We start from the raw sequence: 15,098 nt of genomic DNA, 5'->3' as shown, positions 1-15,098 counted from the left end.
ATTAGCTGGAGAGATTACAAAGACACACAACTAAACTGGTAAAGGGGATGGAAGATTTAAATTATGAGGTTAGACTGTCAAGGTTGGGGTTGTTTTCCCTGTAAAAAAGGTGCTTGCCTATAAAAATGATCAGCACCCCCAGAGGCCACCTCTTTAGATTCGATGAACTGAGCTTTCATTTGAAGCAGCGTAGGTGGGAGGGAGAGGGAATGTGAGGAGGGCAGTGACATCTAAGAAGTTCTAAATTGAAAGTGAAAGTAACTGTCTGCCCCACCCCTATGCCTAAGGCATAGAGGAGGGTCAGGCAATATATGATTGACAGCTGGGGCTTTTAAATGCTTATATAATGGGTATAGATGTGTTCATAAAAAATTACTTTGGGTCACATGTTTAATTTGAAAAGGGTTTTTATTATACAGCTTTTTATATCTGCGAGACAGGTCCACTTTAAGAGGGTAAGTAGGGGACGCAAGGGTAGGGGGGCTGGTCAACAGCTTGTACAAACCAACAGATTTGCCATTTTAGATGATGATGCTGGGGAAGACAGCTCTGAGCTAGCATGTATAGAGCAGGCAGACTCTCAGAGCACCCTGGGAGCCGGCACCTCTAATACAGGTGGGGGGAGTAGTGCTAAGAAGGGAAAGCAGTCTATAGTTGTAGAGGATTCAGTTATTAGAAAGGTGGATAGGGTAAATTGTCGCAAGGACCCTACATGCCGACCTATGTGTTGCTTGCCTGGTGCTAGGGTTCGGCATGTGGTGGAATGAGTGAACAAATTGTTGGGAGGGGCTGGGGAAGACCTGGCGGTCTTGGTACACATAGATACCAATGAAAAAGTTAGAGGAGGTCCTCAAGAACGATTTTAAAAAACTAGGTGATAAGTTGAGGGCGAGAAATTCCAAGGTAATTTTCTTAGAGATATTATCTTTGCCACGAGCATCGTTAAAAAGGCAGTGGGAGCTTAGGGAGATTAATGCGTGGCTGAGAGATTGGTGCAGGGAGGAGGGCTTTGGATTTCTGGAGAACTGGGTTGATTTCTCAATCAGCTACAGGCTCTGATGATGGGGCAGGGTGTAGCGGGAAATTCTGTGGTAGACAGGATAGATGAGGTAGTGGGCAAAGTAAGGGAAAATGGGGGAGGAGATTTGCTTCGGGATACTGATAATGGCCGGGAGGACCATAGGTTGTTTAAGCAACATTCTCACTCTGGCACTAGTATTAAACCTATGTTTACCAATGCAAGGAGTCTGACTGGTAAAATGGGAAAGCTGGAGGTACTAGCATTGGAGCAGAAATATGATGTGAATGGCATTGCTGAAACTTGGTTGAATGAGTCGCATGACTGGGCAGTTAATATTGGGGGTTATACATTGTTTCGGAGGGACAGGGGCAATAGAAAAGGAGGAGTGTGTCTGTTCGTTAAGCAAGAATTAAAAGCAAATATGAAGGAGGAAGTGATGGGGGTAACAGACGGAGCTGAATCCTTATGGGTTGAGCTTCTCACAGATAGTAAAGAATCTACCAAAGTAATGATAGGGGTATTCTATAGACCCCCTAATGTAAGCGAAGAGGAGGAGGATTAGCTCCTCTTGCAAATCGAAAGGCTGCTAGTTTGGGGCAAGTGATAATAATGGGGGATTTTAATTATCCTGATATTGACTGGAGCCATAGTACTGCCAGGACAGTAAATGGGAACAAGTTTATAAACTTGTTGTATGACAACTTTATGTCACAGTTTGGAGCCAACCAGGAACCATGCTATATTGGATCTAGTGTTCTCTAATGTCCCAGAACATATAGCAAATGTGCAAGTGGTTGAACCCCCAGGTAACAGTGACCATAATGTTTTAGATCCTTAGACCATAGCAAATTTTAGATCCTTAAGGGCAGCGCTTCAGGGCATAAATTGGGCCATTATGTTTTCTGATAAAAAACACAGAGCAGAAATGGTTGTCATTTAAAATGATTTTAAATCATTACTGTTCTCAATTTATTCCATAAATAAGAAAAAGTAGAAGTGGTGTGAACTGGTAACAAGAAAACAGGTTGAAGGGAGATATATTTCCCCTAGGTTCATCTCCTACTCCCTGAGATAGAGCGGATCTGAGTGGGTTAATTCCCCAAGGGAGTTTCACCTGGGGAATAATTAGCCGGCTAGATCTGCCTGCAGTCTGATTTAGGACTGAAATTGGTGGGAGAGGGTCTGTTCCTGCCTGAAGCAGCTTGGAGTGCTGCTGGGATTTTCTCCCAAACATAAGGACTCTCTCAAGGTACTGTGACTCTGGTGAGTTGTGTTTTTGGTTTAGCCGATCCCAGTAAGGGACTGGTAATAGAGAGGGAAGCACCCTATGTATTACTTAGAGCCCAAGTCTGGCAAGGGTTTTGTTTACTTTTGTTTTGCTTATGCTCCTGCTTGATACCAGAGTCGGTCGCTGTACATAATAAAATGGACTTTATTCACCTAAAGGACTGTCTGAATGTCTGATCTCGCTTACGTAAGAACTACCCTATGTGGCTTAACTCTGAGGTAAAGAAGTTAATAGTTAATTTAAGAAATATAAGTCAGAGGGGACAGTAGCTCCATTTAATGAATATAAACATTATAACAAGTGTTGTAAAACAGCAATCCGGAAGGCAAAGATAGAAAATGAGGAGCGCATTGCGGCAAAGGCCAAAACTAACCCCCAAAAGTTTTTTTAAGTATATTGATAGTAAAAAGATGTAGGTTGAGGGCGTTGCCCCATTAAGTTATAGTAACAATATGGTTACAGCAGATACAGAAAAGGCAGATGCTAAACCAGTTCTTTTCTTCTGTGTATACAGTAAAGGAGCCAGAGTGCCACCACTGTTGCACTGTTGCATCAGCTCCAACTACACATTGGTTGACACAGGATATGGTGCTTAAAGGCTAATGCCAGACGAGGCGTAGGGCGGATATTTTCGGCAAGCGGAAAATCGCTTGCTGAAAATTCCGCCCTACGCCTCCTACATGTGCCTGCACGCCATCCAGGGACTGGTCCGATTGCCATCTTGGAGTCAGGAAGGAATTTTTTCCCCTCCCGGCAAATTAGAGAGGCTTCAGATGGGGTTTTTTGCCTTCCTCTGGATCAACTAGCAGTTAGTCAGGTTATATATAGGCATTATGGTTGAACGCGATGGAAAAACTCATAATCTATCACAAAATTGCCAAATAGACTACAATGGAGTTTTCACAAGATAAAAAACGACTTTTTAAATTAAATTTAATAAAGGCATTTTATTAGAGTTATTGTTTAGATATCAAATAATGTCTTATGCCTTGTGAACTCCACATAAGGAAGACAGATGCAAGTGTTTTTGTTTGGTTTCCGGGAGAGGTTTGTGGTGATCAACTCTAGGGGGCACATTTATCAATGTACGATTGGGCCCGAATGGGAAAAATTCGTATTTTTTCTAGTTTATAGAACTTTGCGTATTTTCCACAATATTTTCGTTAATTTCCGCAACTTTTTCGTGCTTTGAGTCTATTTGTGCACCAAAATCGTATTTGTTGCAATTACTACAAACGTTTCGGAATTCATTCAAGCTTCAGTATCGTGACTTTCCTTGGGCCAGGTTGGAGCTGCAGAGTGCGATTGAGTCCTATGGGAGGCTTCCAAAATCATGCATTAAAGGTTCAAAGTCAGAAAGGTTTTTGCGATCGTTCGAATACAAAAATTTGCGTAACTTTCAGACGTACCACAATATTTTTATACAACCATGATACAAATTTTTGTGCAATTAACGCACATCCGAAATTATCGTATTTACTCTGAATTTTTGCCGAACATACTTTTGATTATCCGAAATTTGGACTTTGATAAATCTGCCCCTTGGTCTTAAATTACACTCCACAATATCTCTTTGTTAAATTCATAGGTCTATACATTCCCGAATGAAAAAAGTTCCCTTTTTTAAATGATGATACAACTTTTGCAAAGTTTCCAGTACATTGGCCCTCTCAGACTTCAGGATGCCATATATTGTGCCTAATGAAGCATTATTAAACAAAAATAAAAAATTATAATCTTTTTCAAGGAAACCTTTAAATGTGCTTAATTCATTTTTGTTGGAAAAAGCAGAAAAATCATTATATCACTAAAGAAGATATGCTATGACTTCCTATGCAACATCAAATCTATTTTTTACATTTAAAAAACATTTTCTTTAGGTGTTTTAGTTCAGATATGCAATTTCAATTAATTCTCTTAATCGATGCGTACATCTGCAAACAGTTTTGTTAACTAAGACATCTATAAGCGAAAATGCATTTTTGTCTTTTGCACTGTTTGAGAAAGGATTAAAAAAGGCAGCTGAAACTGCTGACTCCTATGGCGACTAAGAGTTTGCAAATAAAAGACAAGATCAATGTACATAACAATAATCAAAGTAAATATCTTAATAGCAGAGAACAAATAGCAACCAAACCGTGTTTAATAAAATAAACATTTGACAATTACTTTTCTTCTTTCCAGTTTACTTTGCGACTTATAAATTGTGAAAACTAAATATAGGCAGTATGCTTAACAACTGTTATTTTTGCTTGTACCCCATAATTTGTTAACAAGGTCTCAGACTTCTATAACAATGCACAGTTTCAAAGCAGTGGTTAGAGAAATTAGTGGAGAGCATTAAGAATGAAGCTATGATAAAATTGCTTACGGCAGATTGCATCCATTTGGCAATTCAATAAAAAGGAATATTTTCGAATACACACACACACATATATATATATATATATATATATATATATATATATATATATATATATATATATAAAAACAGGAAAAAACAGGTGCACTCCAGGAACCTTTAAAAATAAAAATCAAGATTCTTTAAGTCATTTTAAAAATGTATCAGGCCATCGTTTCGGTCTCCTCCTAAGACCATTGTCAAGACCATATGTACACTTAAAATCAACATATAAATAGGTAAAACCTGTAGCACTCACCCAATCCCTTGCTCTCACACCAGTCATAAGACTGGAGGAGAAGCCCTGTACTCAGGATACAAAATACCCAGAGTAACTATATACACAGGGACCCGTGCAATTAGGGAAAAATACAGTGGTTAAAAACAAGTGCATAGTCCTACTGACCAAAAAACAGCATGTTACAGAAAAAGGTACACAATAATCCAGAGCAGTACAGTTACCCACAATGTATCAACCTAACAAATACATAATATCACCTTTGTTCTAAAAAGCATAAGAAAGAGCAATACTCATTTAACCCTGAAGGTGCTGGAGTGTTCAACTTCTTTATCCAGAACACCTCTCTCTGAAGTAAAACCTTAGTCCCTGCCCTGTCTAAAGGGTGGAACATGATCGACGGCAATATAGTGGAAAGTGGGTAACCTATGGCCTTTTTCCAGAAAATGTTTGCCCACAGGCTTATTAGTTGTGCCATCCCTAAAAGCCGTACTTATTGCAGACCGATGGTCTGTCTTACCCACATAGGAAAAACCACACGCGCATGTAATTAAATAGATAACATGTGTGGTTGTGCATGTAATATGGTGTCTGATTTTATATCGTTTCCCTGTTTGCGGATGTAGAAATGTATTGCCTGGTGTCAAGTACCGGCAAGAAATACAGTTGGGACAGCGGAAACCAGCCGGTCCAGAGTATACCCACTTATTTAAAGGATATACCACATTTGCTTGAGTGTGTCAGACAATTGGCACTACCTGATGTTGGTGGTCCTTGTTTATTAGCCAGTATGGATGTGGTAAGTTTGTACACTATAATACCTCATGAGGCTGGGCTGGAAGCTGTTAAATTCTCTGTAAATAGCTATGAGACATATCCTGGACCTCCATTGTCATTTATATTTGCGTTATTAGATTTTACTTTGTCTCTGAACTATTTTCATTTTAAGCACAATTATTTCTTGCAGGTGTCTGGTACGGTGATGGGTGGGGTGATGGCACTTAGCAGTTGGAAATAGCCATTAAATGGTCCCTAAGGTGTGTAATTATATGCTGGGGGTTGCTGTGCTATCCACAGGGGAGGAGGAGGCATATGGATTTAAGGGTGTGTCTTAATATGACATAATATAATTTTTCAACATATGAATGATGGTTGATATCAGCGACCATTGTCATAAAATGGGTGTGGTTTGAAGTGGGTGTGGTTTAAAATGGGGGAGTGGCCAAACTGGCTTCCATTAGCGGCCCTCCACCATGTATGTGAGAGAAATTCCGGCCCTCAGCACCGCAGAAGTTGGACAGCACTGACTTAGAGAGTCCGGTGAGATTTACTTTTGAGGTAAATCCAGTAAATGTACATTTTCTGGATGTTGAGTTCATAAGAAATAGTGAACACCTAGATTTTACACTTTTCCGAAAGCCCACGGATAAAAATGTCACCCACACTCTATGAAAAAGTCGTTACCCATATACCAGTTTTGCAGGGTTTTGACAAACAATTCTGTTTCTAGTATGGCTGAACAACAGAGTAGTGACACATGGTTACGCTTCAAGGATTGGGGGTACCCAGATGTAACTTTGCAACAGGCATTGGATACTGCACGGATGAGGTGTAAAAGTGACAAAGTCCTTAAAGGGGACATATTGGATAAATGGGGAAAACCCTAATTTTGTAGGCAATTATGAATAATATACGGTGCTGGTTTCCCTTTGGGCTAAACATGAATCCTATCTGTAACAATGGCCCCTTTATTGGAGCTCCCTATAGATCCTCTCGCTTCTCTGTCGGTGTGTGAAATGAAGAGTGGGCGTGTCTTAACGGTCCCTGCCAGAAGCACAGTAGAAGGGGGAGAGCCAATCACAGCCCTGCAGGCAGAGAAGCACAGACAAGCTTCAGTTCCATATCAGGTCAGCCTAGCTGCTGATTGGTTCCTATCCTACAGTGCAGTGTATGGAGGGCCGCCGACTCCCCAGCTCATCCAGAGAATTCAGCCAGCAGGAAGTGGAACAGATGGGCGGGGCTAGTGGGTTTTTTGTGGAATTTCTCAAAAAATCAGTTCGAAACACAACATTTTTAAGCACAATCCTTCTATATCTAGAGGAGTATAATTCACTGGCACATTCATAATTTTTATAGGATATGTCTCCTTTAAAGGTAAAGAAACGCGTTTGGTTTTTAGTACTAAATACAATCATTGTACTAGTTCTTTGGGCAAATTCATTAAGGAACAGTGGAACATAATAGGTGCTGATAATGAATTGAGTAAAATTGTCCCTGAACCCCCAATGATTTGTTACAAAAGAGGTACCAATCTTCAAGACCTCTTGGTTAAAAGTGAGCCAGTCAGATGCTAATCACGGAAAATTGATACATGGCTACCGGGGGTAAAACAGGGGTGTTTCCGCTGTCCCAACTGTATTTCTTGCTGGTATATGACATCAGGCGATTAATTTCTACATCCGCAAACAGGGAAATGATATAAAATCAGACACCATATTACATGCACAACCACACATGTTATCTATTTAATTACATGCCCGTGTGGTTTTTCCTATGTGGGTAAGACAGACCAAACTTTGCTACTGCGAATGGACGGGCATCGGTCTGAAATAAGTACGGCTTTTAGGGATGGCACAACTAATAAGCCTGTGGCCAAACATTTTCTGGAAAAAGGCCATAGGTTACCCACTTTCCACTGTATTGCCAGGTTTTACTTCAGAGAGAGGTGTTAGGATAAAGAAGTTGAACACTCTAGCACCTTCAGGGTTAAATGAGTATTGCTCTTTCTTATGCTTTTTAGAACAAAGGTGATACAATGGGACAGATTTATCAAAACACAAGTTCAAATCCCGAATTGGAAAAATTCGGATTGGAAACGAAAATTTCTGAAGATCGCAAATATCACAAAAATGCTTACGAAAAAATCATATTAGTCACGATAATATTGTTTTGTTTTGTTGGCGATCTGAAAACAGCGGCAAAACCGATCCAATTTATTCACGCTGAAAATACGGAAAAGCCACGCAAGGTACAAAAAAGTCTCGGAAAATACAATTGGACCGATCGAATGAACGCTCGGAGCGTTCGTGGATAAGTAAATGTGTCCCAATGTATTTGTTAGGCCAAACTTTGCGGCTGCGAATGGACGGGCATCTGTCTGCAATAAGTACGGCTTTTAGGGATGGCACTGTGGCCAAACATTTTCTGGAAAAAGGCCATAGGTTACCCACTTTCCACTATATTGCCGTCAATCATGTTCCACCCTTTAGACGGGGCAGGGACAGGGCTAAGGTTTTACTTCAGAGAGAGGTGTTCTGGATAAAGAAGTTGAACACTCCAGCACCTGCAGGGTTAAATGAGTATTGCTCTTTCTTATGCTTTTTAGAACAAAGGTGATACTATGTATTTGTTAGGTTGATAACGTATGTACTCGAGTATAAGCCGAGTTTTCCAGCACTCAAAATGTGCTAAAAAAAGAATCCTCGGCTTATACTCGAGTCAAGTAGGGGCACTGCTGGATTACTTGTCCTACCTGCACATCCGTCGGCCAATCATGCATGAACGTCGCGCCACGCGCACCCCCGACCCCCCCCCCCCCCCATGTGGCGCCCGAGCGTGTTTATTCCGTTTGGTGCTTGAATGCATTTTTCTCTTGGGTGAGATATATGGAAAGAAAGCTGAGAGAATGGTACTGTCGCTCAGAACAAGCATGAAGCAAACGAGTATATATTTGAAATGCTACACTGTAGCATGCTATAGCTCTACAACGACTTGCTGCAGCCGCAGAGAATCAGAACAATGTGTGCAAATAACAGAGCAACAATCTGCAGCTACAGTAGCATATATGCATTCTGCAGCATTATTACTCCAGTGGGGCAATGCAAGATTACAGGGGTATTGTTACAGACAAAGCAAGCCCTGCATTTGCTGGGGTGCCCTGGAGGTATAAGGGGCCCAGTGGGAAACCAACTAAAAGAAGTTTCACAAAAAATGTTGTTTCCAAAATTTTAAATGATTTTCTGCTGGGTCTGTATCATCTGATTAGTCTCTAAAGTACTGGGGTAACACTCTGAAGCTAGCATGTGTGTATAACAAATGTGTGCTTTAACAAGGAAATCTGTAGTAAAGATACCCTTAAAACCCCTTATTCATCCCTGATTCCCATAATTCAGAACTTTCTGGATGACAGGTTTCCAGATAACGAGCCTATACCTGTACAAACTTTACTGGATTTTAACTCTGGCCTAGTGTAATAGGGTACCACTTTGCCACTTATTAGTAAAAACTGGGTAGCCCTGCACTAGATTAACACACTGCATGACATGGTATGTTGGATTATTACTTTCCAAAATTACCAGATTACCAATCTTGTTTTCTACCAATCTTTTTTCTACAGTTATGGCAACATATCCTAACAGGGCAAAACTGTGCAGGACTATCATTACCTAGGCACTACAAAAATTAAATAAGATATTAACCTGTACAACCTTGCATGTGGATATCTTATGTTGGATGCACTTCATTTTCCAGCCCACACCTTGTGTGCGATAAAACGTGTGCTATTTATAAATTTTATCACACTTTAGTGAATCAGCCCCCTTGTGTTTATTAATATGGTAGTCATGTAAGCACTTGTGAGTGTCCTTTTATTAAATAATTTGATTAGCGAAACTTAGCACTAGTTATTTGAAAAGAAAAGATTATACTTTCACACAGTCATAAAAAAAAAATAATGAATTTACTGCTTATCATATTTCATTTGTTTAGCCGGACACAGTGATGCTAATATTAGCAATATCTGTAACATTATTAAAATGTGAGGATAGGTATGATAGATACCTGGTCTGTTGTCAGTTATTTTGATATAAGCTAAAAAACCTAGAAACTGAAAAAAATAAATTGTATTTAATAACATTATATGTTATTTTCCTATTAGATCCTGAACAAAGGTATTTGTACAAAGTATAACTTTATACTCTGAAACATATAATATACTGGCCCCCATTCATTTTACATCCTTAAATTTTACATAAGTAAAATAGGCTTGAGTATATTAAACATATGATAAATTGTTTCTATATAATTGTATTCATCTATATCATTTTAATTAAAAAGAACATATTTACTGTAAAATCAGTTTTACCCTTGGGGACATATATATTAAAATGTATTTTACAATAGGCGGTACATTATTGCCTATCAAATTTATAACATATGTACTTTCTATATATTTGCTTATTAATAATTATTTTTTTATATAACTTATCTTAGTTGTGGCATTGCTCATAACAGTAGAAAGAACATCAGCTGCTTATGACGACAATATTCTCCAGCAGCCCTGACATTCTTAATGGCTATGGCTCGAAATATTTTTATAATGTAACATCAAGTCACAATGTCAGGAATGGGAATTGAAAAAATCATTTTTGTAAAAATAGTTACCTAGAGCACTGGATCTCAAAGCAGAGACACTGATTTGAATTTCATCTACTGGTGACCCTTGATATGTCCCTTAATCTCCTACAGTTCCAGCATGCTTAGGGCATCCAAAGATATTTACCTGGTTTGCAACCTAATGCTTGGAGGTTAAAATGAGAAAAGTTCTATAAAGGAAACTCCCATGACAAACAACAATAATAAAATGGTATAGACATAGACTAACAACCTCGAAAGGAAACAAAAAAATGTTAAAGAACACCTGATAAAGGAAGCAATAAGAACAGACTGTAGCCTGAAAAATTATTCCTCCTTACAAACATCAAGTTAAAATACATTGTTTAAATTGTCTGATTCATGCAGTATGCAGGTTTATGTTAAATTCTATGTTTTATAGTAGTTTTACAATGTGACATTTTATACATATTCATTTATAAAGTTTGTGCATCACATTTTTTTCAAATGAGATTCTGATTTGCATGCCCTCTGTGTGCTTTATGTGCGAATATAGCGTTGATTTTCTCTTTGCGAACGTAAATTTGCAATTTGCAAAATCAGTTTACCAAATTTCCTTTTTAACCACTACAGTTGTGGCGTAACTCAGACACAGAGTGTGCACATAAATATTCGCCATTTGTGAATATGATGTATTTAAAAAGCTTTATGGACATTCGCACTGTGAATAAAAATTTTGCAATTATGTTTGTCCATTAAATACGCCCACCTTTCCAGCTTTATAAATATAAACATGGGCAGGGCAAATATGTTCATTGTGCCAATTAGTGATGAGGGAAAAATCCACAAAATGCTGTTGCATGACTTTTTTTGTCACCTGTGTCTTATTTTGTTGCCTGCGTCTTATTTTTGTTGCCCATTTTGACGCAGCCACGCCCAATTTTGGTGTGACCACGCCCAATTTGATGCAACTACGCCAATTTTGACACAATCACGCAACTTTTTTTTTTTTTTGATGCGTGATCAATTTTTCTGCACCAAATTTTCACTGAAGTGTCACGAAACTATTCCAACAGTGAAATGCGGAAATTCGCTGCGAATCCATGCCTGGCAAAAAAATTCGCTCATCACTAGTGCCAATAATTCTGCGCTGCACAAATTTTATAAATGACCCCCAATGTCTCTTCTCTCAGTTCTTTGCATATGCTTGTTGGATGTTATTTTAACTTCAGTAACAATTTACCACAAGTGTTTGAAATAAGTAAAAGCAGAAATCCATATATCCCTCTATGAATAAAAGCTTACATTGCATGAGCCTTGCCTCAGTAGATTATATAATCACAAGACTAATCTTAACTGTGGTCAAAGACTAGACTCATGCCCTGTAGCTCTAAGAGCAATCTATCAAATATTTAGAAAACACAATGGCATTATGCATAAGCATGTCAAGTAAAGGTGGCCATACAAGGGCTGATAAAAGCTGCTGATGGACAGAGTCGGGTCTCCCTGACCAATATCTAGCTGAAAATTGATGTTGATCAAACAGGTTTAAAATTCCTATAGGGGTAAAGGGCACATCAGTGTGCTGATGCGGTTCTCGACCCAATGGCCTGTGTCCTGTGAATGTGTTTGGCCCCTTAGCCCAAACTATCAGATATGGGGGCAAAAGATCTGCTTATCTGTAAAAAAGATCTGTAACTACCTCTATCAGATCAATTACTACCACAAACAACCATCTGCTGTAGAAATGTGCATAACCTTACAAAGGTTCAAATATTATATATGAAGTTTTGTAAAGGGTAATGTCATGCAAGTGTTTGTCTAGAATCAATATTTTTGTCTCAGTTTCATCATAGCAACTATTTGTTGGAATTGTTTATATTTTATACTTTTTTTACTTTTTCAGGGTCAAGTTGTGTTTAGAAATGGAGAGAGAATGGGCACCATTAAATTTACTCAGTTCCAAGGTAGGAAACATTTTATATTCATGATTTAAAGGTGGAGTCTGCATCTTGTTAAGTACATTCAGGGCTATTTGTAATTTGAGTGCCATTGGAGGTAACTCTGTGTCCAGTTTTGACAAATATATTATTTTGTATGTGTTACAAAACATTTTAAAGTTTGTTTTTATTTTTTTTTTATAAAATTATGTTTATGTTGGATATGTCTAAGATCCATGACATGAACGTTTATACCCAGTTATAATTATTATTATAATTATATTTAAATAAATATTGGTTTTGTTCATACTTGTATTGTTAGAGTGAGTGAAATTCTTTTTAGAATTATTCATATTTTTAAACATTCAATAAAATTTGAATTCTAACATATAGTAAATACAATAGGGAAATATAAAGTTGAGTGTACATAGTTAAAAAAAGTTGCTAAAGGTGTAGTTGAGGTGAAGATATATATGGTTTGTACTGGTATAAAAAAAGATCTAGACAATAATTAGGAGTTTTAAGAAAGTGTATGTATGTATATCTTTATTTATAAAGTGCTACTTATGTACGCAGCGCTGTACAGTATATTACATTAATACAAACTGGGGGGTTATTAGGATAATAATAGATAAATACACACAGTAAAACAATAAATACAAATAAATAAATATAAATAAATACAAGATACAGTTGCAATAAGTTAAGAGTCAAAGACACAAGAGGATGGAGGTCCCTGCACCGTAGAGCTTACAATCTATATGAGAGGGTAAATTACAGACACAAATAGGCAAATATAAGTGCTGTAGGTCACAGTGGGTGTCATTACAATATAAGTGCTAGTTTCCAGATCAGGTGCTGGGTGAGTGCTCCAAAAGGTAGTCTTTAAGTTTAGTTTTAAAAAGACTGGGGGAGGATTCTCTCCGGAGGAAATCAGGGAGGGCATTCCAAATGTAAGGGGCAGCAAGGCAGAAAGGTTTAAGGCGGGAGACAGCAGTAGTAGTGGGGGGCGCAACCAAACGATTGCTCTGCGAGGAACGAAGGAGTCGGCCAGGAACACATGGAGACATAAAAGAAGAGATGTAGTGAGGAGCAGAGGAATGGAGAGCTTTGAAGGTTAAGAGAAGGGGTTTGTAAAATATTCTTTGTTTAATAGGAAGCCAAGATAAGGACTTTAGCAGGGGAAGGGCCTTGAGTCTCCTGGATGAGAGGAGGAGAATTCTGGCAGCAGTATTTAATATAGACTGTAGGGGGGAAAGATGGGAGGGGGGAAAGAGGGAGGCTAGTTAGGAGCAGGTTATAGTAGTCAAGTCGGGATAGGATGAGAGCATACATGAGCAGCCTAGCTGTTGCAGTAGAAAGAAAGGGACGGATTTTGGCAATATTGCATAAAAAAAAGTGACAGGTTTGACAGTGGTGTTAATATGGTCATAGAAGGAGAGACAGGAGTCAAAGATCACCCCCAAACAACACGCTGAATCGACAGGGTCGATGAGGGAGCCATCAATAGAGATAGTAATGGGGGGGTGGGGTGGGTAGGACCAGGCTTAGGCGGAAAGATCATTAGTTCAGTTTTTGTTAGGTTTAGTTTGAGGTGGTGTTGATTCATCCAATTGGAGTTAGTTAGGAGGCAGTTAGAGATTTGAGTCTCAGTTTCAACTGTTAATGAAGGGGTCGACAAATAAATTTGGATATCATCAGCATACAGATGATATTTAAAGCCAAATGAACAGATAAGATCTCCCAAGGACAGCGTGTAGAGGGAGAACAGCAACGGCCCAAGTACAGAGCCTTGGGGTACCCCCACATTAAGAGGAACTGGAGATGAGGTTTTGTTAGCATAGGAGACAGTGAATGAATGGTTAGAGAGGTAAGAAGAGATCCAGGATGCAGCCTGACTACGGATACCAATCAAATTCAGACAATACGCTCTAAGATTTTGGAGGCAAGCAGTAGAAGCGAGACAGGACGGAGCTGGTTTGTATTAGTAGAGGGGGGGAATCTGATTGTGGATGGACTGCACTTTGTTCATGAAGAAATCAGCAAAGTCCTGGGGAGAGTGCATAAAGTGAGGTAATGGAGTCTGTGAGGGACGCAGAATGGTATTCAATATAGAAAACAGTTGTCACGGTTTGGATTTATTATTGTTGATAAGGGTATTATAGTATTCCTGTTTAGTCAGGTCAATAGGAATTTATAATGGATGAAGTCCACTTGCATACAGGATTTCCTCCACATACGTTCCGCGGACCTCTCACAGGAGCGTAAGAATTTGGTGTGCACATTCAGCCAGGGGTGTGGGTTTTGAGCCCGAGTACGCTTAGGCTGAAGGGGTGCAAATGAGTCAATGGTGGAGGCTAGTATACTGTTGTATTCGCTAACCAGGGTATCAGGGTCAGACATCTGGTTAAAGGAGGAGAGACTGGACCTGAAAGAGCTAAGGCCGGGAGGTCTATATCAAGTGTATTTCGAATTAATACAGTGGGGGGAGGAGAGTGAGAGACAGAAAATGTAACAAGGTGATGGTCAGAGAAGGGGAAGGGGACATTGTTAAAATCGGAAAGGAACAGATTTTTAGTAAAGACTAAATCCAGAAAGTGACCATCCTTATGAGTCGGAGCGTTTGTCCACTGCTGGAGTTCAAAGGAGGAGTGTGAGGTCCAGTATTGCGAGGGATCATCAATGTGGGAGTTGAAATCCCCAAGAATGATTGCAGGGCCGTCAGTACAGAGGAAAAAAGAGAGCCAGGTTTCAAAATCAGAAAGGAAGGAGGGGGCCAGATATAAGACACCACATGGTGTGTAAAAATGTTTGAAAAT

The 15,098-nt window shown here is 39.1% G+C and overlaps 1 protein-coding gene across 1 annotated transcript in view; it reads left to right on the top strand.

Moving 5' to 3' along the window:
- The window catches only part of gabbr2 (gamma-aminobutyric acid (GABA) B receptor, 2), a 349,687-nt gene that overhangs the window by 214,058 nt on the left and 120,531 nt on the right, over nucleotides 1-15,098 (top strand). Inside the window, exon 8 of the mRNA NM_001016007.3 lies at nucleotides 12,246-12,306. Within this exon, the coding sequence (NP_001016007.2) occupies nucleotides 12,246-12,306 (61 nt within the window). The remainder of the gene's footprint in view (nucleotides 1-12,245; nucleotides 12,307-15,098) is intronic.

Source organism: Xenopus tropicalis, chromosome 6 (genome assembly GCF_000004195.4).
Source record: "Xenopus tropicalis strain Nigerian chromosome 6, UCB_Xtro_10.0, whole genome shotgun sequence".
Taxonomy (NCBI): Eukaryota; Metazoa; Chordata; class Amphibia; order Anura; family Pipidae; genus Xenopus; species Xenopus tropicalis.
This window is presented reverse-complemented; position numbering and strand designations above follow the sequence as displayed.